This window comes from Lineus longissimus, chromosome 1 (genome assembly GCF_910592395.1).
Source record: "Lineus longissimus chromosome 1, tnLinLong1.2, whole genome shotgun sequence".
Lineage (NCBI taxonomy): Eukaryota > Metazoa > Nemertea > Pilidiophora > Heteronemertea > Lineidae > Lineus > Lineus longissimus.
In genome coordinates, this window is record NC_088308.1 from 28,424,347 (window position 1) to 28,451,327 (window position 26,981).

Here is a 26,981-nt window from a genome sequence, read left to right on the forward strand (position 1 = left end):
CAGTAAAGGCCATGTTCTCTTCTTCATACCAAAGGATATCCTCATCCGAACCCTCCTGATATGCATTATTTAGTAAATCGTGGTCTAATCTAAAACTTACTAAAAGGGAAATCAGCCGCTCTTGTCTTCAAATCACTGCACTCGATAACTGGAGGCGTAATTTGACAAGTGAAACTACATCACACCATGAATATTTAATTTCAACTAAACTTAAATAATCATCAATTTATATTCGTAGGAGAAATGTTCTCTGGAGAGGCAGCCATGCGCTTTAAAATGAACAGATTTATGAGCAAGAGAGAAAATTTAAGATGCTTTTCCTTCGGATACATAAATTCTAATTTCTTCTTTTGCAGCTGGAAGTTATGGCTTAGTTCTATGAACAAGATGGTGGAATGGGATTTCACAATACTGGTACCACACTATAGCTACAGAGTAGTTACAATTCTAACGCCATTTTACGTCTACCAATTGCTAAATACTGGGTATCCCAGAACATGTCTGGCAATGCGTTTGGATAAAGCCTGATCAACACTTATTACATGTACTTTGTTTTATTCAAAATACCTTTATTTTTGTTCTTCTCTACTTTCAGATAACAAAAAGACCCAATGCAGCTATATAAAATATTTCTCAGTAGGAGAGGATGAGCTCGAACCAACAGAGACGATATTACGTAAGTTACATATTGTAAAGTGTTTGCTCTTTTCTTTCTACCCTCACACTGGCATGACTACCTCACCAGCTTGTAAACTTACATCTACAGCCGGGGTGTATTGGGAGCTCATGGACGGCAAGCGAGTCGGCCAGTACGGGCAGGGCAGTTTCCAACATAATGAAACCCTTTAAGAGTAACTACTTCAGGTGTTTCGAGCACTTTGAATGACAGATTTGGTTCCTCTCTTACCTCGAGTAGAAGAGGAACTGCAACTGTAAGATCTCGGCTATGAATATTCAATCTTAAAGACGATAGCAATCGAGTGTGAGCAATCTTACAAGTTCTGTGATGCATATTGAATGATGTGGTGTTGTTATGAAGGAGGACTCGAGATTTGTTGATGGAGGAGTCACCTGTTGGTAGATAAGGAACTTGCCAACATCACACAACCACTGATACTTTTATGGGGAAAATAGCAAATCAGCTCCGATATGGTTTATAGCATAACGTGACAGTGCATTCCGATGGTTTCACACTCTCATGTTGTACGAGGCCGAGTATTGTCGATGTGGTGAAGTAACCTCTGCATTGAACCTTTTCACTGTCTTGGGTTCTTACATGGTCTTTTTGGCGCTGCTTGCAATGCACTCCAGGAAGACAAAATACAGTACAGACATACATCCCGTGAGATCTTTAAGACAAATTACAACATTTGGGCGCTCAAAGTGATAGCCGTTTGCGGTGGCGCCTTGGTATAAGTTTGGGAATGCGTGCCATGAGCTAAGAGTGTCATTAGTGCTGTTTGTTGGTTATCAATATACCCTGGTCATATGAAGTCAGGATTCCATAACAATATAGTGTAATGAAGAAGATTTGCTCATCTCCTACAGAAATTAAAAGTATTGTGAGGAAGATAAGATCCATGTACCATGGACAGTACGCTTACCACTTGTCACCAAATGAGAAAGGAGATCTACATTGATGCAAACACGGACTGTCTTAATGCAAAGAAGTATTACGCTGCTCATGTCACGAGAATACCAAGTCTTTATCATGGTTTGCAATCATATATTCGGCAGTCACCGCTCTCTTTTTTGATTGAAAGCGATAACTGCCGGAATGTCCTCAATTCTGGATATTTTATGGATATTTTCAACTTTTTTATGAACATAGCATCGGATGACTCCATATTCCATCGATCAATATGGAGCAGTTATTGGACAAAATGAGTTATGAAATAGTGGAAAAAAGCAACCAATCTGCCGTGTCCTGCTGCCGAATTCACAAAAACTCGTATCGAGCAGTGAACATCGACTAAATCATTTTTTGTTCATCTAGCAATTGCCAGTATCATTCGTTCAGAACTGTACGCGATGGACTTTCGCTCTGTCATTTACCGGTCAAACTGCGAAGTGTCAATAGTAATAGCTTCTTCTAAACCCACCGTCCGGCCATTGTTCAGTCCGGAGTTCGTTTTGCAGCAGTTCCTTCACAGCTTCAAGTCAGTTCATCCACACCGTATACACAAGTCTTGGCCCTCCCCGAAATCGAACCTGGACTCACTTGAGTGACATGTAAAGTGTACACACTGTGAGCTTTGCGTCTCCTTGTCGTCCTAAAAGATGCCCACAAATCGATTTCCTTGTTGTGTTGAACAGCAACCAACTGCGACCTTACCGCACTCGAACATGTCTGGTAATGACTTCGTCCATGCCAGCTCCCCAGGATTAATGAGCCTCCCAGGTTACTGACATTTACTTCGGAACTCGATTCATCACTTCACTATCGTAAACCACACAGATCACTTCCAAATATAACGCCGATGGTTTCTATTTATAGCCGCAATTGTTTCTATTAATAGCTATTGACGCGATTGTATCTATTAATACCATTGATTGTTCTTTATATAGCCTCCTGCTCTACTTACAGGGTCCATGCGCCGGTCGACAATCTTTCCCTTGGTTGGCTTGTTGATGTTGCTTATTGGAGAAATAATCAGTTTCGTTGGGCTATGTACACAGAAAACCAAAGTGCTTACATTTATAGCGGGAATATTATTCGTAGTATCAGGTAGGTAGTAGTGAGGTTGAGATCTAGATTCCACAACGGAGGCAAAACGTTAGCCACTGTTAACGCGCCTTTGAAAATATAATGAATGGCCTCGAGATATCGAAGGATTAAAGCGTTTTTTATACTTTTGTGTTGTGGAGTCTCAACCTTACTAACAAAGACTGATATAACTGATCAATAATATAGCCGGTAATGTATCTTACATTCAAGAAAGTGTTAAGCCATTACAAGTAGCCTGCGTTAAAAGATTCGGTTGACCTCAGATCCAACCAAATGGATCAGGAAAGATAAATGACCATGAATTGCAAGATGGGTTCCTTCTCAAGGAATGTGATATCGAAGCACGCACTACCGACACAATGGCAAGTCGGCATCAAGCAAACAAGACCCACACCTATCTTGTTCATAAGCCAGTCCCACTTCCGTCTCATTAACTTATTTTCTCTTCCATTTCAGGGCTGTGTGTACTCACAGGGATTATACTTTATATTGTTAGTATTAGTAACGAAGTGGGGAATAAACCAAAAGAAGCGAACTCCTCTGCAGTGAGATTTAGATATAAATACGGTTCATCCTTTCTAATGACAATAACGTCTTTCATTCTGAGTGAACTTGGCGGTGTACTGTCTGTCTATCTGTATATATCGCGTCACAAACATGCTTATAGGAAGAAGCAAGAACGTTTGGCCATGCTGCATGGCAACCAGAGACCTCATCCGGGCCAAAACAGAAGATCTCGCTCATACTCTCGCGATTCACGAGATCGCGACAGTATGCCTGGAGAAAGTTATTTCACATATACGCCAGTCTCCGATACGCCGAATGAACTATCGAATTACACCTTATCTCGGGACACCTCCAGACAAACAATGTCCACTACTGCCGAGACTCATTTAGGGAGAGATCACCTGTTTATATCAAGGTCTGCTGAGAACCTTCGGCGAACAACGCCTGTGTAACAAATGCGTAGTCCCTGATCGCTGGTGCAGTATGGTATTTCAGGAGGGATTGCAAACTAGTGGTAAATTCAATATAAAGTTTGCAGTACTAATTAGGAGTATCGGTTTAACCTTTTTTTCGTTGCGGGAAAGGTTGAAAGGTTGTGCCTGAACTTTTATAAGAACCTCTCAATCAGAAAACCCTCCGTGTTCTTTGCTTTTTCGAGGAGGTGGCTCCTTCTTTCATTTGCTTTATTTATGTGTTGTAGGTCGTTGTATTAGTAAAACAGTACATCTCCAGATAAGCCATACTGAACCAGTGAAGCGTTGGCTTCCATACGGCCTGGGGGTGGCTGTGGAGAAAGACAAGTCCATGAGGCCTGTGCCACTGCGAATGCGAATCAGCAATGCCCACCGTTGTAAGAGAGAGGAACACTATTGCACAAAAGGCATTGCGGGAGTAGGCTACGTGTACGACTTCCATATGATTTCATGCAGAATTTTCGTCTCGATCACGAGCATGGGGAGGCCACTATCCGGCATTCGGACTGTTCGTTTACCCATTGAGCCTTGTCCGATATTGGAACTGATCTACTGCCTAAATTCCCAACAGCTTGTCTGACACGTGAACAGTGTCTGTCATCTGTATCTGGCTATTTCGTACCATCATCATGGATGGCCAGTCTTTGGCGGTTTTGTCAAGGAACATTTGGTCATACACGTAAGTGTAAGGTTGTTCCCTTTGGATGGCTCAGTGAGAAGAGGAAAAAATAAACAACCGATCTGGAGAAGAAACAGAGTTGTGGGCGGAATAGGTCGTTGCAGTCTGGGAGATATCGTGAACTTGCCACATGTTTTTTATAGTGCCATTTAGGTAATCAATGTACATACGACTTACATGTATAAAGGGTTTGTAGGTTCTTTTGATAACGACCACTGTAAACAACATCCATTACATAATGTACCAGCACATGCATATTCATGGGTTTATTGTTTGATTACTTGGGTGTTGAGGTCTGAGTCGTGTTTTGTGTCGCCAGAAAACTAATGGAACATTCTTAACAAACCCAAACCGTGAAAAAGCAGATCTCATTTATGGTCACGGAGCCGCTGCATATTCCAAAGGGGAGTCAATACAAATGTTGCGAACCGGTCGCACTAGTTACAGCATGAGAGCCATCTGTGTTTGATCTACACAGCGAGTCTGACAACCTGATAACTTATATTCTACCACTCAAAGTCACCAGGGCAGAAAAATGATTCTTGGCGCCACGTGATGGAATGTGGTGATGTTCAAGCAGTGTTCTGGCGACCTGGTTCGTTCTTTCGCGAGTATTCTTTGTTACTGGGCCTTCCCGGGCAGGTACAGACAGTTACGTGTTGTTCATGTCATTGCATATCCGACTATTAGCAATATTTGATCAATTATTTCGACTTATGATATCCTTAAACACTGAAGACATCATAAAAGAAACCTGAAAGCTCATCATGTTCCGCATCCAATTGCTTGCCAGGAATGGAAATCAGATTGACAAATTCATCGATGTTTTTGGTATGAAATCTATCACCGGCCACAACTGGAGTATCTTACCAAACCACTGATACCACAATGGGTGGCTGTCACCAACCTAAAGCAGAGTAAGCTATGAAGTTCGTATCAAAGGTCAGAGACGAAGAGGGACCACCGCCATATCACCAAGATTTATTTATTATGAGTGTGTTCGTTATGTGCCACAATACATGGTGGATGACGATGGTCTTCCCTGAACATTCCTTTTTACTGCCCTCACAAGATCACGAGGCGAAGATGACTTGCGCTGATAGACAAACATTGCAGATGGATAGATGCATTTAATGGGGGAATTGCTACTGTTTTCCCTCCCTCAAGAAGACGATCTTTGCCCTATTAGTTAGACTGAGTAAAGTTAGCCTTCCTTACGTTGAAGCACCTTCATTAAAGTGGTACTACAATGTACTTCATTGTTTAATTGACGCGGCCTTGTATATTGCTTTTTTCATGAATATGTCAAGTTACAACATCCGGGTGGAGGTTCTTTAGTGTTTTACTTTCTCGTCGTTGTGATATGGCCATGCAGTCGAAACTATTTCAGCAATATAGCATACATATCATGTATATTTTGTACTCATTCTATGGCATAGGTTTTGTGCGCCGCTACATGACAGAACTGCAACGCGCGGGTTTCTTGGTATTAGCGCTGGATAGCTGGGCACGATTTGTAAACGAATTGCTCAAATAATGTCTCTGTATCATCGGATATATTTGTATTGTAACGGCCATAGTTTACATCGTTCAGTTACAAGCAGGTGGAGATGTCATAGGAATAGCTGATACCAGTACACGCTGAATAAATCGCATTTTTGTAACTGCTGAACACTGGACATTTATTTCTCATCACACGACTCATTAGTTTCATTTGCTAGTTCCACATCATTCCGTTGGTGGCGCAGGCTGGGGACAAACAACCTGCTCTTCACGCCATGGTTCAGTGGGTTCTATATTGTGATCCTGTACAGGGTTTCGTGTAAACTTAGTTAACGAGTGATTACTTAACTTGTAGTTTGTTATATCTATAGAGCTACATTACGTTCTATTAATGAAAAAGACTTTATATGCCTTATATACCTCAAGTAAGGTTGGTAAATTAGGTATTGTTATTCAAGCACCTGAGCGTGCAATTCAACAATAAGTATACAAACGACATCATTGGAAGGTTTCGATGAAATGTTTGCAGTTTCAAGCGTAACGGGTTTAATTATGACCAAGATTATGTTGTTCTTCATCATTCTCACTGCAACCATATTCCATAAAAGCTGTTACACGAGGGACAGTGTCAAGAGGAGAGGCTGAGGTCATGGCTACCATCCCCCGGGGCCGACATAACTTACGCCAAAGGCGTTCTGATAGTGTGTAACTCAAGAAAGACCTACATTTAAAGTAGCAGGTCGAAGAATCTAGCAGGAACGTTTGGTTTGGTAGATTTGTAATTCGACCTTGATACATGTACATGAACTTACTGAAATGAGCCATTTAAACATCTAACACTCGCAAATTTTCGACGAAACCTTCTCGATTATGATCATGTAGTCCACTTCTCTCTGGCGATGGTTGGTATTTGTATTATAGACAAGGTCTAGCCTTTACCAAGCTAATTAGTTATTAGTTTTTATAAAGGGACGTCTTGGTCGAATTCATTTTGTAAGTTGTTCAGATCCTTAATAAAAGATATGGAAATATCAAAAATACAAACGTGTTTTGTATCTTTCATGCAGACTGCAACATTTTAATGCCTTTTGCAATACATGACTTTCTTTGGCATAGCTGTTTTTATATCACTCGCTACGAAACGTTTGATAATCTTCGGGGTGACTGATGGCGAAGTTCAAATCATAATAATCATCATTTCTAGCACCAGATCTCCACAGTTGGACTGGACTAACAGTATGTGACCAAATATTCCTAGTGGTGTTCGATACTAGGGCAGTTCGTTTGGTCGATCTTCATAAGGTATCGTACCCTGAGCCCCAGGCGCTCTATCAAGGCCTCGGCATGCTCAACAAGCTCTGCCCCAGGTCCAGCACGGTCACGGGAAAGGATCCAGATAATCTCTGGAAAGGAAACGAGAGGAAACTGATGTCACTGAATTTAGAGCGCTTCATTGAAGAGAAGTCTTCAAAACAAACTCGTGATGGCACAAAATTAATTATTCTACAACTGGATGGATCTAAATATATCCTCAAACTAATTATGGCGTATCAGTAAAATCACGTTTAAGATAGGGTTGGTCATCTCAGCCAGAGAGGGTCGAGAATGTGGAAAGCTATACATATTACAACAGCTTGGTCCAAATGTGCGCCAACTCTTGTTCAGTCTTTGTTTATCGTGCAGCTTCGAATTGTCCAAGCTCCTGCCGCGGGAAGCAAAGAGCTCGCCGGGAGTGGCGCTTCATTGAACATGTTAAAATAAGAAATACAAATCGCGTTAAGGCAAAGTCAGGCAATGTACTGCACTTACCAGCCTTCGTTGGAATGATACTGGTTGTGATATTAGAGCATGAGTAGATGATGGTGTAGTGATCGTAGTCGGTCTCTAGTACCCAGTATGGGCCTGGAACTGGACCTGAAACGAATAAGCTTAAATACAGTTCTAATTTCAATTGACACTATACGAACGGTTTCCAGTGAGTCAAACACCGTTCGATGTAACCATACGGATCAAATATAAGTCTTTTACAACTTTTATGAATGCACTGCATGGTTTTGATGCTAAAGAATCGTGACTCGCCAAATGAGAAGGAATCTCTGGCTTGAACATTAGTGTAAGATCACCTGTTTGCAGTGAACACGATGACATGTGTTCAAAGATCGGCATCGTAAGTGCTCTAGTACTTTGGTGCTTTCATGGCTGAACTTACTCTGGTCAAACTGGACGACTAGTTTGGATGGACTGCTGGAATCGGGCGCGTAGGCTTCGCCATGGGCAGCGTTAGTTGACCCAGTTAAGCTAAAATACAAAATTTCGACAATATTAAGCTATCATGAAGAAATGAAAATTAAGATAATACACTGTGTCAAGTACAGAAGTTGGTCTAACCATCCAAAACCGATATTTGTCATCATAGTCTTCCTTCTTATAAATCTTGAAGTAAGTTGTACACTGTCATAGAATCACAACTTCTGTGGTACCTGTCAGTTCATACAGTATTAGGTAACAGTTGGCGTACGTGTAGATATGACCTCACTGTCGGACAAACCTCTGATGAAACTGGTCCAGGTTCCGTTTATCATTAGGATTGCCTCACACTTGACTCATACTCACGAGTTGGTTAAGGTATTGACAACATTGATTCGCCCATTAGGCTTCAGGGTATAGTTGGCATATGTACATCTTCCGAACGCCTCGAATATGGCAAAGTATCGTTCGTACTCATACCAAATACCAGTGTACTGAAAATATATGTACAACCATTGAAAAAATGGTGAATTAGCTTGTAACAGAAATACCCCGTTGTTGTATCAGGAGTAGGAGATCAGTTTCTCTTCGAGGGGATGAAATGTCAAGCTGTGAGTGAGGCGACAGTTTATAGAGAGACAAAATAACGCAGCTCCCGCGTGGACCTGTATGAACTGCCACTTCAGTGAAGTTAGGTTCGAAGGACTGCTTTCGATGTGAGCTCACTGGTCATTAGGCAAAGGATTGTCAAGTTTTTACTCTACCTTATCTGGTTGGAAGTCTTGTTGGACAGGCACTTCAGGACATGTGCCAAAGCCAGGGACTTGGGCCGAAGCACCAACGAACAGCACTAACAGGGAGAGAAACACGAGAGCCATTTCGATACGGTAATAGGCTGTTGAAGAACGTGCTATAATTACTGAACCGTCGGGTTATAAGAGTGTTTACGATATCAGACCTCTTATCTATGCGACACGACGAATTTATTCCAATTCGTGAGAGAACGGCATGCCGGATAAGGCTGAACTCAATGATGTAACATGTCCGACCGATTCACTATCCTGAATTATGAGACGAACTTATATATACTAGTTCGCCTCGCCACCACATATACAAGAGGTGCCAGATGATAATGCATGCTATGAATATAATGCATTTGTACACCTTATACATTGCGAATATGACAACATTTACAAAACTAACATAATCAGTCAAGACGTGATGCGACTGCTTGGGGCCGATGATACACCGTTGTGAATGACGATCTGTCAAACTTGCGAATCTTCCGTTTGATTGTCCTATACGTCATGACGTCTGCGTGGTGTTGTGCGACGACATATTTCCCCTGCGACGACACCGTGTGTTGTGATGTCGTGGCCAAGATGACGTGTGGTTGTCAGGGGTTCTTTTGCGCGTATTTGGATATTGTGGCGCCAGAAGGCTTGTGCGGGGATAGGCTCCTGGTAATAGGAAACCTACACTTGCTAGCGTATCTACTAAAACTAACATAATCATCGGGTTTGACATGGCATATCAACGAGATTAGAATACACCAAAAAGGAAATAGTCTAACGTTGAGTACAACAACTAACTAAGTACCGTATGATAACTATATGTAATAAAAAAAATAAGAGAGGACCGTTATTATATTATAATGAGTCGCATTTTATTATTTAATAACACTTTCATTACACTACATGTAGGTTATCGGCTACAACACGGTTGCCTTAAAACACAACTATATCACCGGATGACTATCTTTTGAAGGGCTGTTGACCTTCCATACATTCCTTCTTAAAGTACAATATTATACTATACAATGATAAGTCATTGGACGTGATGGTTGAAATACGTTTTGAAATATATATTCTCATAGGTTCTCAAGCTCGTCCCGCTTACATTTGTTTTAACGCTAAAAAAATCAATGAGGTGACTGTCCTAGTATGAGCAGAATTACAAACATACAAATTATACCAAATAACTGGCCATTTATATTGTCCCCGCCACTTGATGTGCTTGCACAGCCCGTTTGATTAGACTTTCGAAAAAAACGTGTGCTGACCCCGAGTCGTATAAGTAAACCTTCTGCTTCCACTACCAGTTGTGCTCCTGGGCCTTGGCTTTTCCGAGCTAAAATCCACACTATTTCTGGAAATAAGAGAGGCCATGAATAGGAGATAAAACGAAAAATGATAGAGCAAAATCCCAGACTGCGTACCAGTGCAAATTAATAATCGACCTCTTCCTTCATAGCGATTTAAGCTCTCTGGACCAAGTTTCACCAAAATGGCATCTCGAGAATAGACGATCAAAATCACACTCGGCTTGAGGTCACGTGAGATGTCTTTGTTGGCTCCTAACCCTTGACAACGACAAGCGGACAACACCTTCCAGTGAGACTTGCAGCACTTCTTTTTCGAAGACACATCCGCATCCATTCTCTTACCTAGTCTTGTTGTGTTGCCTGGTTTATTTTTACAGTTGTAGACAATCGAATAATTCTCGTAGTCAGTGTCTAGTACCCAGTATGGACCAGGTGGGGCGGGACCTGTAAGAGATAAACGCTCAAATGAAGCGAAAAACATCGTGCCGTACCCTGGTCGGGGCACTGGCGCTTCTGTCACTCGCGTCTTCCGCTCGGAGCTTTGGCATTGTCACTTGCTTACCCTGCTGGGGGCACTTGCACTGTCACTGGCGTCTCCCGGTCGGGAGACGCCAGGAATCCAATCAAATACAGGAAGCTTACCAGATCCTAAAGCTATTACCCGTGAGGCGGTACCACCCGAGCCGGGTAAAGAATTGTCACTTACTTCGGTCGAACTTTACAAGAAGCTTCGATGGTTCATCTTGATCTGGGGCATACGCCTCTCCATGGGCTGCGCTGTATTTGCCGGTCAACCTGGGACGGGAATAACACAATAGTATGTACCATTTGGCGGTGAATCCATGTCTGCAAAGCAGGGTCTTGTAACGTGGAAAATGCTATGCGGTGCCCATCTCTTAGTTGCCTTCGTTTTCGACAATGGGTAGCGTAAACAGCGAACAGAATCCCTGGACATCTTCGATAGTGTTGCTAAGTTCAAGAGTGTCATCAATGCCAGAACATAAGGTCCATGACCATGGCTCTCAAGAATAGCCACACGGAACCTCACCGACACAAAGGATGCCCCCCCCCCCCTACTTTCAATGGCCGATTTGCATACTAAACTCGTCACGATTATAAAACTTCAAAATTGTTCTTACTTGTTTAGAGCTTTATTGACCACGTCAATCCTACGTTTTGGTTTCAATGTGTAATTGGCAAAGCTACAGATAGACGGATTGCTCTGGAAGGAAGCTGGGTATTTCTCGTACTCATACCAGATGCCCGTGTACTGAAAAAAGGTGAGAGATTTACATTGGCGACAGCTTGTTCAGACGTACGTTTCATAAAGGACTTGAACAAAATATTTGGACTCAGAATCTTTTTTTCATCTGGTCGTCAACAGGCAGTCTATAAATAGGAAAGAACGAAAGCTCATTCGGCCAATACTGATACTGGTTCGTCAAATAAATCCTGTGACCGGTGAAACGTATGTGGTCGCATCCAGCTTGGGCACTGTTACACTGGTGAGAAAATACATTGTGTTTGAAAAATGAACTTACCTCTGTCGGCTGAAAGTTCTCCATGACAGGAAGGTCGGGGCACGGTCCTTTCCTCTCAATCTGAGCTTGGGTGAGAATTACAAGCGCAAGGATGGAGAACAACAATCGAACCATGGTTGCACAACACAAGTGACACATTCGAACTGCCTTGTTCCAGATCCACCCGAGTTTTTATCAGGGCTACTGCTAAGGTAATTATATTACTTTATTTGGTTTACAGTCCTGGCGATAATATATTTATACCGGACAGTATAGGAAGTAGGAAGAGTATGTTGATCTACAGTTATCACTCTTTATTTATCACCGACCTTCATACTTATATAGACTGAAACTTATTATGAAGAAATGCCGTGTAGATATTGTATTATCCTCTTGATATCAAGTAATGATATAAAGGGACAAATGAAGGTCACCCACCCATTAGTTCTTACGAAACAAAATAAATCATGCTGAATTTAACACACCATAACCTAATTCTGTTTCATCCTGATTAACGGGCCGTCGCCATTAGCCACGGGTTCTCCAGTGCAATTTCGGTGGTGTGCATACCGATGTGACAGCGATGTTGGAAATGTCCTGGCCAATGAATATCACAAACGTATTTTACGAATATAATCAGCGAACATGGGTACGACTCCTAAAGCTGGGGAACTTCCATCTCAGCCACAGCGGCGACGAGGAGGTTGATGCCGTCTTCTGTGCTATCTAGCCAACGCATGCATGGGTGTAACTTCGTCCCATCATCAGAGTTACTGTGAGGTCACAAGCTTGAATGTTTTTGAGTTCGTATGTTTGCATAAAGATAAGTTCTTCTGTCCAATAAGAAGGAAGAAAGTCGTGAACACGGAGTGATTGAACCTTAGAGTAACCAGCCTGGTTACTCTAAGGTTTAACTCTGTATTGCTGAGCATAAAATAAATTCACTATTACATATAAGGTTCATAGGTACATAGAAGCCATTTTATTATACAATTTGGTTGGAAATATTGATAATGAAAAAAATCAACTGTTTGTAGTCCGAATCGTTTAGTTTGTCATTCCTTTCCGTCAAATCCTAGTTGGAGCAGTTGGTTTGGCGAGTCTTCAAAAGCGGGATTGTGCTGACGCCAAGGTTCTTTAGTTTTCCTTCCGCCTTCTGCACTAGTGATGCGCTTGGTCCAGCCCTGCTGCGGGCCAAGATCCAGACGATCTCTGTGAATGAAATAACATGGTTACTAAAACATGTAAGAGACTGGAAGGTTGGGTAAGCTTAAACTTTTGTCGAAAAGGATAGGCTTTTTGGACGTTTTATCTGAAATAAAACTTATAGACAAGAAGGCATGTAGTGTGAAAGTCCAGACAATATCTGAAGAGTATAACTGACGGAGAGGACAGTTTCGCCAAGTGTTTAAAGACGAGGGATGGACAGTGTCACGATTAGCGGCGATGTTTTACTCTTGATACCCGGCTGGACATACGCTCTCTTCCTCATGGTTCCTCTTACCCGCTTTAGCCTTGATCCAAGAAGTATCAACCAAATCTACGCAGGAGTAGACAATGGAGTAGTTCCTGTAGTCAGTGTCAAGGACCCAGTATGGGCCTGGTTTAGCTGGACCTTAAAGAAGAATGGACCAAGGTAACTCGCTTGTAAGTGTATAGTGTCTTATGGCCAGCCATATTATTTGTGTCATCTTGTTAGGTAGAGGACGTCTATCACGGCGTACTCCCACTATGAATTCAGGAATGCATAAATACATCAGTTGATCAACGACTGCTGGTAGAAAGTATAGAAAATACGATCATTTTTCCTCTTTCGCAAGTAGGATTGCATTAAGGTCACTTACTTTGATCGAAGCTGACGAGAAGCTTAGCGGGTTCTGAAGCATCTGGAGCGTACGCCTCTCCATGAACTCGGTTCGCGTTGCCAGTAAATCTGCGAGAGGTTTAACATGAAATCAGGGTAAATTGAGCAGGGATATGAAATATAGGAAACGTCATCACTAGTGCGCCGTAACTTGAAGTCTACGTTTTGGCAAGCACCGTCGTGTCAGGCTGGGGGGGGGGGAGTGGTCACAGCCTTGCCCTACATCATCACTTTCAATAGTGCAAGACGTTGATCTTTCGAGGGGCCGCTTTCCAGAAGCTCAATACTTTGTAGCTTACCTGTTGACTCCAGTGTTGACAACATCTATCCTGCCATTAGGCTTGAGGGTGTAGTTGGCGTAGGTACACGTGCCAAACAACTCGAAGATGGCGAAGTATCGTTCGTACTCATACCATATACCAGTGTACTGAAAGGAGGCAACATTGTATGTGCGTCTGGGTGCATGGTGCAGACACCTGAAAGGACAGCAAAACCTAGCGTTTTGCATAGCTGGCTTTAAGACTAAGGATATCAAGGTAACAACATTTGGTCGTCAGAAAAGACGTCTGTGTACCTAGGCGTACCATGTGGGTGTTCATAGATGATGCCAGGACCATGCACAGAGATGATCAAATCAAGTAAATGTATTAATGCAAATTGGTTGACCAAATTTGTTGAATCATTTACCTTTTTCGCATTGAAGTTGGTCTTTACTGGCAAGTCCGGACATGCCCCAAACGAGGGTACCTGTGCCTGGGTGCATGCCACTAGGGCTAGTACGGAGAGAAGAACAACTGACATGCTTCCTGTAACAGTTTGAAACGTTTATGAACTGTCTTGTGGTCCACAGCGTAAAAGTGGTCAGAACGGATTTACCACCTGTCCCGATTTGATAAATAAGTCGATGCTGAAGTTTTTTTCTGGTTTAAGGACTCCGCACGGAGTCAAATGATTACGTCCAATGAAGGACTTCCGAGATTGGACAACGACTGGCACTGACGGGTGATATTGCCAGTGAAGTAAGATACAATAGAATCGGTCTTCCGAATGGCAAGAAGCATCCCCACAACTGTCCTGAAGTGGACATTACAGGGCAAAGGAACATGGGCCGCGCGCCAAAGGAACACAATCCGAAGGACCACGTTAGTTGAGGTGAGTGAGATGGGACGAGGCATCTAGGTCCATCCAAGTCGACGGAAGACCGAAACTACAAGACTAGGAGCGACCGCTTTGTGGCCGTGTGTCTCACGAGGGATGGAGAGACAGCAGTTAGTAGGCAAAGCTGTAAAATCTCCCTGATTACGTGCGAACATCATTAAATTTCATGTTACGGTTGTCAGTGGCGGGGTGGGGTTGGGGTGGGGTTGGGGTTGAGGTGGGGGCTCGATTATCACTTGACAGACAACACTCATTCGCATTCCCATTATGGTCATTTGGAAAGAGTTCGTGCGGCCCAGTTGACCACACGTACATTTAATGATCTTGGCCTCGATTGAACAACTTATATAAGTTCGATAAAGTCAGGTCAACCACTTACACTTTAGTATCAGTGTTGTTCAACCGGACCTTGCTTGATTGACATGACAATGAACATTTTGTGGATATATCGATCGATTATACTGGCAAATATGATTGGTCACCAAAAAGGACATCACACACAACACTCCACCATCACCAATAACTACAACGATATTTACTGTCCTTTTTTGATGGTCCCTCCTTCATACGACAGCAAATTGTTCGACAGGAAATTGTAATTTATGAAAAAAGGCGTACCGGTACATTCTTACATTGTGTCTAATGTGCCACTATCAGATCATGAATATAGTTTGACCTTAAATCAGACTGTATAGTTCCCTCTTCCTTGATGTATTCACGTACAAATGGTACCAGAGTACCACTTTCATGCAGGAGTATATCATTTTCCCTCTACCGACCAACACCAAATCCAAAACACCAAAATGTTTGTCTGGAGGTCTCTGTATAGATTTAATTTTCAATATCACTGGGCACTTCCCTGTATCTCCGTGTAGATTTGTTTCTCTGTGTCCCTGCCACAACACCAGGACAACAGATCCAATGGCTCTCCTTCTCCGCTTCCTCGCTCTCCACGACCTCGATCACATCACGGGGCGCAACAAGCTTCTCTCCAAACTCGGCTAAGCATTTTGAAAGGGCCACCAGCGTTTCCAGGAGCCTGTTCTTCCTCAACGTTCTGCAGGGCAGTCATCTCTGTGTGCTCTTCTGCATGGTGGTCAGGATGATCGGACGCAGAGCTTGAGATTCCAGACTCGTCATCTTGCTGCATCTCGATCTCCCTGTTCTGTTCCCTCTTGGTATCGGACGAGTCATTGTCTTGGGTCGCGTACAAACCATAGTCCCCCTCCAGGGTAGACATATCAGGTGGATCCGGCAACTCGGCTCCCATAACTGGAGGTCGACTCGATGAGTCTTGTTTTGCCTCGCGTTTCACCTTCGAAGATCCTTTCTTCTGAAAGGTCAGTCTCCTGAAGAATTTCTTGACAGCTAGCTTCTCGCTTGGGGCTAGGTGACGCGCCTTTGGCGGCTTTGTGTTTCCAGTTTCGTCGTCGCTGCCCCCAACACCTTTCTTGACTGCCGCAGATGTCGATGAATCTTGTTTGGAAATATCAAATATTCCATCGCGTTTCGTGTCGTCTCCGCTCTCTCTGACCTGTTCTCCTGCCTCTTTACTTGATGACCTGACAAGCCTCTGTGGCGTCGTAGCTAATAACCTTTCCTTTGGCATGACTAAAGCAGGGAAATATCTTCGACCTCTCAATACCTCAGGATCAGCTTATATCATCTTCGATAGCAGTCCAGCATGTAAAGTTCAAAGCTCGGTGAAATGTTCGGGTCCTTTTTTGGATAATCGACGCGTTTTGACTTTTGACTACTCTCAAAAACATGCAGTGTGCTCTCTTGTTCGAAAGGTTCATGCACGTACGCCACATTGACCAGCAGGACAGACAAGGGTCAGTAATCAATTGTAATGAGTATAATTACTACTAATGTGCCCGTACCATCACAATAGATTTGTATGTACATGTATCACCTGTACTATGAAGACGAAGTTCTATTCTCACAAAGTACCCAAAGCACTGGACATAAAATAATTAGCCAGCAAAATTATGACCTAACTAAGAACTGATATTCTCGCTGTTAAATTGCATAAACATGCAATTCGTACTAATGGATTTTTCCAGGCTTCATCACCTAGTACCCTCATGCAAACTCAGATCATTAAATAAATTTAAACCTTTATGATGTTTATATAAACCTGTTTTGAAAATGGTAGACTGTCCTTGGCCATGCATTGTGCTTTGTGCATCGTATATCTTTGTTGCAATCAAGTTCAGTCAACAGATTCCCCAGAGCCCGAAACTGTCCCTCAGCAAAAGAAACAGAGGCAGCCTGTTTTGGGCTTATTGTCCTCTTCGGGGGCCTCCTCCATCTTAATCCACGGCACTCCAGACAACTCCTTCTCCGTCTTGGCCATTTTCTTCATCTCTACACTCGTCAGCAAGCCACCATCTTCTGTTGCATGATCTGCGCCGGCATTTTGTGCCTTCTCATCAGACTCCACACCTACTTTAGCCAGATCTTCTTCCTTTGCCTCAGAAGGAACTGCTTCTTCACCGTTTTCGACAATTTCTGGGTTTAAAGTAGACTTTTCACCCTTATCATCAGGGCCCGATTCCGGCATATTCGGACAATCGATGCTGACGTCATAGCTGCTATCTGACCGCATCATATTCCCGTCGCTATCATGTGACCTCAAAGTTGACATGGACGACACTTCCGACGAACCTGCTTTCGGTAAACCGGACGGTTGGGTCTTAAACTTGCCTTTCCTCGGGCCTTTTCGGACGCTGAGTTTCTTGAGTAATTTCTTCACGCCAGACTTCTGCTTCTTCACTTCGTCATAAGTATCTCTGCTGGCCACTGATCCGCGATTGCCCTCCGTATCCTCATAGGTATCTCTGCTGGCCACTGATCCCATCAATGATGATGTGGTCGAAGGCAGGTTAGCATCCCCCGAGGCAGCACCGCGTTCAGTCACTTGCTGCAGGTTATTTCCATCCTCCATCTTGAATGCTAATACTGTGTCCTGACTGCAGGTTTGCTTCAACGGAGTTAACTAATGAAATCCTCTATTCACGGGCAAATTCAAAATGGCGTCAAGTTTCACGCAATTCCGATCAGGTCTAGTATCATAATGTGTCTCAATCAACACCAGGAACAATCACTGAGTCCTAAGCAGCTGAGCGGCAATACCAATCGGCTTTCGTTCCGAGTCCTTTCGTGACTACTTTTGATAAATATAACCCTATACTACTTGTATCGAAAACACGAGAAGGGACGACAAGCAATTTTTATGATAGATAATTTGAAGGTTTGATAACAACTTGGTTAAGTATCCCTCATAAGACATAACTGATGTTACAATATTAATTGTCATGGTTAACACAGACATACCATTACAATCCAATTATTCAATATAAACGCATTTGAACTAGGGTTTGGTGCAATAAAGAACAATAATGATGCCGTCATGCTTTGTATACCGATGTAGTTTCTGTGAGCGTTTTCCCTATGATTGATCAGGCATAGAGTGATGGGTTCGTTTCGCCTATTCCGTGAACAACCAACCAATACAGGAAAACAGAACTCTGGGCAACACTGACAGAAGCAACGATTGAAAGTATGGGGTGCTTCATGTATTAGTCAGGGCTTGGTGGCAGTAGGTAGGACGGCTTGAAACCGTCCGAGCTATGGCTCCGGCATGTTTGACCCTCGCTCTCCTGTTTTGGAGTAACATGTGTATCTCTCGTCTCAGATTGCAAAATGGGGAAATAAGAACTGTTATATCGACAAGGAGCCGTCCGAACGTCGTGTCCTTCGTCTCCTCGTGTTCTCCAGTAAATCGTAATGTCTTAATGTTGTTCTCCTGCTATCCATTTCGGACTAAAATGCCGTACCCAACTAATCACGTTGGTATTTAATGTGCTTGTCAAAAGAATGTCTTGTCCGTGCTTCACCGGCCAGCAAGGCCTATGTTGAATACCACAACTTAATAGTGGAGCCATTAGCCCTTCTTTGACACTTCTATAGAGTTATCAAGTCCGCTTCAACCTGTGTTGGCCTTGAGCAGTGTTAGATCATAATGCTTCGGCCCATCCGACAACAGGCCCAAGATTAGTGCAGGACGGATTGGCAATGACCCTTTACCATAACACGGATGTTTTTCCATGTACACGTACATACTGTATACATCTATATACATTACCAACGCTAAAGTAATTTATACCAGGAAGGAGCCGTTCTGACGTACATGTACATTCATTTGTTGTCTCCTATTTCTATGCTGTAATCTTCTTAATTAGGGAAAACTGACATAAACACGTCAATTTGTTGTCTAAAGCTTCGCAGTCAATGGAAACAATAATAAAGCCATGTACCTGTGTTACACGCTCCAGTTTAATAAGAAATCAGAGCAAATTAAAGAGACTATATGCCGTCTTTATTTTCGAATGATAATGTTAACAACTGATGATATCAAACAGAGAAACAAGGAGGTTTGAACTCATCATGACCCACAATATTACACAATAGGGTATTTCTTTGAAAATCACGTGTTTTTCAGATTTAGCAGATCAAGTTACTGTTCTATTAAAATGCATATTATAAAATAATCACTGGGAAGAGGATGGTCACCCTGTATTAGGCCTTCCAGTAGAAGTACCTAAGGTACACGTATATTGCACAATTCTAACAAAGTACTCTTCAGTTACAAGAAGTGAGCACCGGGATGAACACATATTGATATCATGAGTTTAACTAAGAGGACAATGCATGGGAGGGGTGGCCTACGCGAGAACATCCTAAACTACGTAAAGAATCATTGTGATTATTAATACATGTATGATTGAAATTTACCACAATTGTGTAAGACTGCAAATGATGACCGTTTAACACAATATATTCAATTTAGCTGTTTAAACCATCTTTCACATATGCACATGTTCGTATATTACTCTTCTATATTATGAAGTTATCTTTAGGCTTGATTGTAAAGTGGTCACACATTAACTTATTCAGAAACATCAAGATCGCGACAAGGGTGATTCGAACGTCACAAAGAATTAATGGATCGTTGAGACGCCTGACCATCGATATACAATATATAGCAGTGGTAATACTCAGGGGCGTAGTTATCATTGGTCGGGCGGGGGGGGGGGGGGGGGCAAAGGCTCTCGGGAGGGGGGAGCAAAATGATACATTTTGGAATATTTAGACCAAAATTATGGTCAAAACACATTTTGATCACTCGTGGTGCGAGGAGGGTTTCGACATTTTGTAGAAAAAGAGGGCGCTACTGAACGAAAACGTCTCAATGACAAATACACCTTATCGATGAGCTACGAAATGTTGTTGATGAGGTGCTGACTGCACGAGTTCCTTCACCTTAAAAGCACCAGCAAAAACAGCAGCGAGTTGCCCCGTCCGTTTTCTCGCCGCTTCCTTCCTCCTTCTCAGACCAAGGAACCCCGGATACCTTCTTCTCCTTGGCCACTTTCTTCTTCATCTCAGAGCTGGTCAACATCGTGTCCTGGCTCTGGTGAAAGTCGTTCTTGCCGTCTCCTATCAGTGCAACCGTGTCCTGTCCTGTCTCACCATTCTGAACGTTCCCTTCAACGTCCACTTCAAGACTATGATGCACCTCAGCGCTCCGTTCCAGTTGGGCAGAGATGCTTGTCGCGTCCTGATCAGAAAAAGCACCCATTTCCCCGTTTTCGCTACTAGAGTCGACAGCGAAGTGATGATCATCGGTTGAAAGATTCTCAGATACAAGTGGCGTGGATGCATTCACATCGATCTCGACACCACCAGACCCAGAAACCTCCTCTTCCAAGTTAGCACTGCCATCTATTCCGCTCACATCGCTCTCTTGAGCAACAGTGTCCAGATTAGAAACATCCACTTCGCTGCTTCGTGTTGCATAATCCTGTTCAGCACGCCCAGTCATATCAATTTCAAGGTCAACGTGACCGTCATCAAGATCAGGCGTGTCCACATGGATGCGTTGAACAGCAAAATCGGCTACAACTGATCCACTCAGATCAATCTGACCATCACGAGAGTTCTCCAGAACTGGTGAGGTCATATCTACATCTGCTGAATTGGGATTATCCTCCATCGAGTTGGTCACGTTAATCTCAAGATCGCAGTTCTCTTCTGCAGGAGGAGCATCAACGTCATACGAGGCAGTAACATTTCTGCCAGAAGATGCAGATCTGTTCGAACCAGAGGATTTACTCGAACCCTTGGAAGATTTCGAAGACTTTGACGAAGACGATTTGTCGGATTTATGCGAATCAATGGAAATGTTACTCCCCGTTCTCTGAATGGTCACTTCTGGCTGCTCCAGGCTAGAGGTAACACCGACTTCAACGGAACGATTTCCTTGTAGCTCAAAGTTTACCATTGCAGCATTTGACTCAAGCTCTAGCGGTCTGCTCCTACCGCTCAGCTGATCAAACATGGCTCGTTTTGTTTGAGGCGAATTGTTCGTTGCCCGAGTTGGTTCTTGAACTTCGACAGCAGGCGCCTCAACGCGAGTATCTATCTGCGAACCTGAAGTCACACCATTTCCGTTGGAAGCAACATGAACAGCCGCCGCTACGGTAGTCCTCTGGTGTTCCTCATGCTCCTCATCAGACGAAGAATCACTCCCAGAGCTGGACGACCCACTCCCTTTCTTCTTCTTCTTTTTGCGCTTGAAGATCTTCTTGATGTTATCCTTTGCCTCTGACGCCATACGCCTAGCTTTTGAACGCTTCTTCTTCTTCTTCTTCCCACCATCTCCGTGTTCATCACCAGACTCCGAGCTGCTCGAGGACGAACTCACGGACTGGGACGAGTCGGATTTCTTCTTCCCTAAATGAAGGCCGAACTTATGCTTCTTCTTGCCCTTGGATGACGTGCTTGATACACTCTTGTCATCATCAGAATGACGGTGTTGTTTGTCATGCTTATCGTGCTTGTGACGACTGCCCAGCGACAGATGATGATGTCCGCTCATCTTCAGCTTCTCGAAACGACCACGGACTCCGCCCCGTTGAGACTGTGAGTCAGGAGTAGGAGGACTGACTCCACTCTCTGCTATGACCTCCAGGGACTTGGCACCTCTCACTGCAGGAGTCTTACTCGACTTCTCGGTGGATTCGTCTTCACTGCTAACATACTCACCCCTCTCAGAAAGTTCAATGACTTGTAATAAAGTTTTTTTCTTAGGCATGGTTTCGTAATACTTTTTGTGCACTTTGTTAAAGATTGCCAATAACCACAGAGAAAATTAGGCCCTTGTTAGGCTTGTACGTAACTGCCTCAAAGATAGCTTATTAGAAACCACAGTGACTATACTCTGTGACGAACCCATGCGCTAACTGCTGTACAATCCCACAATGTCCGAATATGATTATAGGGTCATATTCAAGCAGAATGTCCCCGACTCCATCTCGGGAGACTGGCCTGAACGAGAATAATTTGAAGCTGACCGTGCACTGCCCCTAGATTTGTCAAAGATTCCATAGATTGTTCTTTCGAACGACAAGCACTACAACATGTACACGGGCACACAAGGTAGTTAGTAGAATAGTGTCCGCACATACAAGCAGTTCCACAATATATAAAGCTTCGATGACGCAAACGAATTTAGAACACTGAGTGTCCACAGTCATGTAAAATGTAAAATTCCGCTGGTTCACGTATTTGCTTTGATTAGGGTAGAGCTATTTACTGTGCACTGTCACTCCCTTAACATTCCTCGAAGCATTGGCCTAGGTTTGCAGGTTGCACAGGCTAACTGCTAAATGCCTCAAAGACGGCGATGGTAAAGGCTTTCTTCCACGTAGAAATGTTGAAAGTAATGATAACGAAATAGGAAATATTTCGCCACAACACAAGTGCACCAACAGCACCAAATGCACACTTGATTCACGATATGTCTGAATTGTAAATTGCTACAAAACATGTTCTATATAACTCCACATCATTATTGCAATTATATCTTATTTATGTGTAGTGACAATGGTGGTCATTACTAGTTTCGGGTTGAACCAATAGAATGATACTGTAAGAACAAGTAGAGGAACAATCAAAAACAATACACTGGACTGATAATGATAATGACAGGTATTTGCATGAGCAGAGTTTTTCTATATTGTATGAATATCATTGTATACATCCACCTCATGAGGTGATGCGTCTACTCGAACAATGAATGTTATCAAAAACCAAAATAAATCATTTTTATTTTTTGAATGATACCGTACATGACTGAAACAATATATGTGTGTTTATTCGTCGAGAAATAGTTCTGACACATGTGGTGCATTTACAGATTTGTGCTAGGTGCTAGGTGCTTAACAATGAACAACTAGTGTGATGGAGCATTGGTTTGTTGTTTGTGACTAAGAAAACAACGTTTCGCATTGACCATGTTTTACAGTTCTTTCGCAGATCCTTTTTTCATATATGATACGTCATCAACACTTCCTGCCTTGTTCACATATACGGCGAGGGCCATGAACACAATGGTTATCAGAACCGGTTTCATACTCCACACGAGGTCATTTCCTCGTTTATGTGCGACGGTGGGATCATTTATTGTAAACAATAGTGGATTCAGCTGCTCCTAAAGAGAATCTTTTCGTTTAGGTTTCAGCTTTCGTTTTATAAAAGTAACATCCTTCTTTGATGGGGCTTTACGCTGCTGCTCCAGGATGACAATATTTCCACTGAACGGCGAAGATCTTGTCCGATTATTTCGGACATTTTCCCTTTTGACTGGCCGAGATATCCGATGCTGTTCAAGAGCAATAGTTGTTTTGGCCGGGGAAGATTTTGGCTTCTGCTTGATAGCAAAAAATCTTTTGACAAACATTGGCTTCGTCCACGTTTCTATAGCAATAGTTGCTTTGACCGGCATCGAACCTGGAGACAAGGTTCTTTTCACCCATTTGACCGGCGACGATTTTGGTCTTGGCTTCTTTGCAACCTTCGCGTTTACCGGCGGAGAATCAGTTTTCTGCTTTGGGGGTTTCTTCGCCTTCACTGGCAACTTGTTCGCTGAGCTAATCACAGCAGCCCTTGTTTGATAAACATCTTGCCCTGGATATGGGGCCAATGTCCTATGCACCTGATTCGTTCCTTCCTTTCGCGGTGACGACTGTTCTAGTTTTGAGTTACTACACTGTGTCGTCCATAAGGCCGTTAAATTAACACGATCGTCCAACTGGATGACCGCAGCACCGCTCGGAGAAGTGCAAGGATCGTAGTCTGACATACAGGCATAAAATCCATCCATTGTGACAGCCTTGACCTTCAAATAGTCCATTACAAATCCAAGATAAATACTCGGGATGCGAAAGAAGGGAATTCCAATGGACTGGTATACAAGTTCATGCAGGGGAGAGATTTCTATGAGCATCGCATTCGCCAGACAAAAGTCTGGATAATATCCCCAAGGGTTCTCGTCTTTTGTAGCATACCATGGAGACGTTTTATCGAGATGGTCGACCGTGAGACCGTACATGCACTGCCCACCAACGGCCGTGTGCAGGCGGTGGCGTCTGAGGTAGTGCAGGTATTGCGTCTTATTAAACAACACGTGATCAGTAGTGACCAACACGCGTTCAGCATTCCGACACTTAAAAGCGGGATAAGATAAAGCTTTCATCAGCTTGACAGTCTCGTTCGCTGAGTTATCTGTAAAATTGCCCACCATAAGGTCACCATGGACGTACTGCTCCAGCTTCACTGCACTGCTTACTGTTTTCCCATTCTTTATTCCCATGTAGAACACGTGGCGATAATCTGCATCCTTATTAAACCGGGTATGCTGCAGCCACGTCTGCCGCAGGGTCTTACGATAGCGCCCTCTTTCCTCAGATGTTATGATTACAAATAGTGTATGCGGGGCAATGTTATCACGTTCTGCCTCATCATCCCTGCCGTCTGCTTTACAAACATGGCTGGTAATGACGTCGTCTGCTGCATAAAGCAATGCTCCCATGCAGAAGTGGCACGTGTCCAGACGAACATGTATGCCGGCGTGCATCTCATCACCGTAGATGGATTGTTCCTTTCTTGTCGTTTCTTGTATCGCCTCACCTTCTTGTGTCCATGGTGCAAGCTTGAAGGTGGTGAAAATAATGAAGAAACCGAGGGTTATGCCTGCTACTTTGCTCTTTCTGGACCTAGAAAGAGAGAAAGGTCATAACTGGTGGAAACATGAACAAAATGGAAGTGGGGTCAAATCTTGGTAACCGGCAAGGCAGTGACAACATGATGGCACTCGTGTGGCTTCACCACGGCAAAGTATCCGCATACACTCCGCCGCAAAAAAGCAAGAATTGAGAAAGACTTAGAATGTGGAAGCAAAATTACATGACCTTATGTAGCACTTAGTATCAAAACCTGACATGGCATTTTAATACTAAGGCCCTTAAACCCCTCCGTGAAATGCGAGTACCCGCGTACCACATCATATTCAGATGGCGCCATTGTAAATATATCTTAAAATTAGGCCTATCCAACATTGGTAGCAGAAAATGATGTCACGCCGCACCTCTGATGGACTTGAGACTCATAAACGGGGTGTCCTATTGACAAGCTTACCTGCTGCTGAACCTGCTGACCACCATCCGCAGCTTTCTCGTCCTATAACCGAAAAACATTTAACTGTTGGTCACCACACGGCTATAATTATCATGCATTCGTCAGGTTGATATTTTCACCAAGGCCTACTACCAGTGACTCTCAATATCGTTCAAACCTGAGTTGACAAGCTTATACATTAATAATGACCAAAAATATCTCATTATGTTCTATACTATCGTTACTATTTATCCTTACTATCACTCATAGATGTTACCCACATAATCAGTCTATTGTGACGCTCCGTCGCGCTTGGCTGATTTTAATAAGCCCATTTATACACACAATGACACAGCCCTCTCACATTCATTGAATGGCCAACCTGTAGTCAACCCGTGACCGGTGCACTCATTCAGGCTTCAGATCCGCATGTCACGTGACTGATATTAGGAAAGACCGTTTTCCAAAGCAACGGAACATCCAACCGGAGTCATCCCTATGTTCCCCGGTACCTATGTTCCCCCAATATGTACCTATGTTCCCCCGTTACCAATATTCCTCGGTACCTATGTTCCCCCATATACTGTTGAGTATATATGTCGGGATTCCCCACATCTTGTGACGGTGTTGTTGACTCGCTAAGGACACTCCTCCTCACCCGAACTAGCCGGGAAATGGAAATGGTCAAGCGGCTCACACGATATTGATTTTATGCCTGATTGTAATGTTTTATAATGTACCGCTTATATGTGATCGTGTACTCACGGGTGGCCGTTTCATTAATTTATCGATTCTTGTGATTTATCAGTATTTTCCCAGTTTTAGACACCCAGCATAACCAAGGACGGAAACCATGCCGAGAATTTCCGCCTATCATCTTCTTATATTCATGCCTTTTTCTGTCGATCACATTTGATCTATTTTAAGCTGCTGGTGACACGTGAGTTCTACTGAGATCGATCTTGACCAGTCAACGGGTCGTCATAACCAGGAAGTGATTACTGGAAATGTTGCTATTTCGTCACGAAGTGTTCTAAGAAATCGATATTTTTGGCGGATCGTGATGTTTGATAAAACTCTTGATGAAGCTCGAGGAAGTGTGATTAGAAAGGATTTCCTCCAGTCGATGTTTCCTTGAGCTTTATTAGTCCTGTTCCGATCACACACACTAATGCGGCAGACATTCTTTTTGAAGTGGGTGAGAACAACAATTTCGGACAATAGAGGAAACAACCCTTCTTATGCAAAGATGTAAACAGGAAGAATCATTGCCTTTCAAGAACCACGATTGCCAAGGTGACCGTTTCCGTGAAAAGTTGAATGAAAAGCTATGAAAGTCTTAAAGCGAATAATGGAGACGTGGCGAGAACTTGCATGGTGACGTGTTCAAAAACGCAAGGGGGTGAATATCAAATTTTGTCTCATACTGGTCTCTTTTCACTTGTCGCTTTATCTCAATACTTCTAGTGGATGTAGCGCTGCTGACGGTCATTCCCTTGTCATGTGCCTAATTGGGTGGCATGTGCTTGGGACTTTTCTCCATCACATGCAATAGAATATGCGATAATTAAACACCCATTTTTGTTATTTCTTTGACAATAATTCATATGGCAAATTATCAACTGGGTCGATTTCGAATCGGAGAACAGGTCGACCCCAGACAATCACATGAGA

General features: G+C 43.2%; 5 protein-coding genes across 5 annotated transcripts in view; 1 reads left to right on the plus strand and 4 right to left on the minus strand.

Moving 5' to 3' along the window:
* The window catches only part of LOC135496098 (voltage-dependent calcium channel gamma-5 subunit-like), a 42,101-nt gene extending 35,173 nt beyond the window's left edge, over positions 1 to 6,928 (plus strand). The window contains exons 2-4 of the mRNA XM_064785236.1: positions 596 to 676; positions 2,588 to 2,728; positions 3,185 to 6,928. Coding sequence (XP_064641306.1) covers positions 596 to 676; positions 2,588 to 2,728; positions 3,185 to 3,687 — 725 coding nt within the window. The 3' untranslated portion in view covers positions 3,688 to 6,928. The remainder of the gene's footprint in view (positions 1 to 595; positions 677 to 2,587; positions 2,729 to 3,184) is intronic.
* A 50-nt stretch (positions 6,929 to 6,978) lies between these two features.
* LOC135482763 (apolipoprotein D-like) lies at positions 6,979 to 9,153 on the minus strand. Its single transcript, XM_064763113.1, has 5 exons — positions 8,902 to 9,153; positions 8,504 to 8,631; positions 8,100 to 8,188; positions 7,700 to 7,804; positions 6,979 to 7,293 (listed from the first exon to the last, which is right to left on the minus strand). Exons 1-5 carry the CDS (start codon positions 9,013 to 9,015, stop codon positions 7,145 to 7,147), a joined length of 585 nt encoding a protein of 194 aa, XP_064619183.1. The 5' UTR covers positions 9,016 to 9,153; the 3' UTR covers positions 6,979 to 7,144.
* Positions 9,154 to 9,796: 643 nt separating this feature from the next.
* Positions 9,797 to 12,507, minus strand: LOC135482770 (apolipoprotein D-like). Its single transcript, XM_064763126.1, has 5 exons — positions 11,783 to 12,507; positions 11,381 to 11,511; positions 10,948 to 11,036; positions 10,584 to 10,685; positions 9,797 to 10,285 (listed from the first exon to the last, which is right to left on the minus strand). Exons 1-5 carry the CDS (start codon positions 11,918 to 11,920, stop codon positions 10,059 to 10,061), a joined length of 687 nt encoding a protein of 228 aa, XP_064619196.1. The 5' UTR covers positions 11,921 to 12,507; the 3' UTR covers positions 9,797 to 10,058.
* A 124-nt stretch (positions 12,508 to 12,631) lies between these two features.
* Positions 12,632 to 14,496, minus strand: LOC135482777 (apolipoprotein D-like). The gene is made up of 5 exons (XM_064763140.1): positions 14,313 to 14,496; positions 13,925 to 14,052; positions 13,606 to 13,694; positions 13,266 to 13,376; positions 12,632 to 12,973 (listed from the first exon to the last, which is right to left on the minus strand). The coding sequence occupies exons 1-5, from the start codon at positions 14,424 to 14,426 to the stop codon at positions 12,837 to 12,839; spliced, it is 579 nt and encodes a 192-aa protein (XP_064619210.1). The 5' UTR covers positions 14,427 to 14,496; the 3' UTR covers positions 12,632 to 12,836.
* An 8,583-nt stretch (positions 14,497 to 23,079) lies between these two features.
* On the minus strand, positions 23,080 to 25,483 carry LOC135482786 (uncharacterized). The gene is made up of 2 exons (XM_064763152.1): positions 25,329 to 25,483; positions 23,080 to 24,907 (listed from the first exon to the last, which is right to left on the minus strand). Exons 1-2 carry the CDS (start codon positions 25,385 to 25,387, stop codon positions 23,344 to 23,346), a joined length of 1,623 nt encoding a protein of 540 aa, XP_064619222.1. The 5' UTR covers positions 25,388 to 25,483; the 3' UTR covers positions 23,080 to 23,343.
* Positions 25,484 to 26,981: the final 1,498 nt, after the last annotated feature.

Excerpts from the sequence above, each read along its gene's own strand:
- LOC135482777 (XM_064763140.1), bottom strand. The coding sequence starts at position 14,426 with ATGTCAGTTGTTCTTCTCTCCGTACTAGCCCTAGTGGCATGCACCCAG. Across the intron at positions 13,695-13,924 it reads GTCAACACTGGAGTCAACAG|ATTTACTGGCAACGCGAACC; the intron begins GTAAGCTACAAA and ends AACCTCTCGCAG. Across the intron at positions 12,974-13,265 it reads TTGGATCAAGGCTAAAGCGG|AGATCGTCTGGATCTTGGCC; the intron begins GTAAGAGGAACC and ends TTTCATTCACAG.
- LOC135482763 (XM_064763113.1), bottom strand. The coding sequence starts at position 9,015 with ATGGCTCTCGTGTTTCTCTCCCTGTTAGTGCTGTTCGTTGGTGCTTCG. Across the intron at positions 8,189-8,503 it reads GTCAATACCTTAACCAACTC|CTTAACTGGGTCAACTAACG; the intron begins GTGAGTATGAGT and ends TTTGTATTTTAG. Across the intron at positions 7,805-8,099 it reads AGTCGTCCAGTTTGACCAGA|GTCCAGTTCCAGGCCCATAC; the intron begins GTAAGTTCAGCC and ends TATTCGTTTCAG.
- LOC135482786 (XM_064763152.1), bottom strand. The coding sequence starts at position 25,387 with ATGTTTTTCGGTTATAGGACGAGAAAGCTGCGGATGGTGGTCAGCAGG. Across the intron at positions 24,908-25,328 it reads GTCAGCAGGTTCAGCAGCAG|GTCCAGAAAGAGCAAAGTAG; the intron begins GTAAGCTTGTCA and ends CTCTCTTTCTAG.
- LOC135482770 (XM_064763126.1), bottom strand. The coding sequence starts at position 11,920 with ATGTGTCACTTGTGTTGTGCAACCATGGTTCGATTGTTGTTCTCCATC. Across the intron at positions 11,037-11,380 it reads GTCAATAAAGCTCTAAACAA|GTTGACCGGCAAATACAGCG; the intron begins GTAAGAACAATT and ends TTCCCGTCCCAG. Across the intron at positions 10,686-10,947 it reads TCTTGTAAAGTTCGACCGAA|GTCCCGCCCCACCTGGTCCA; the intron begins GTAAGTGACAAT and ends TATCTCTTACAG.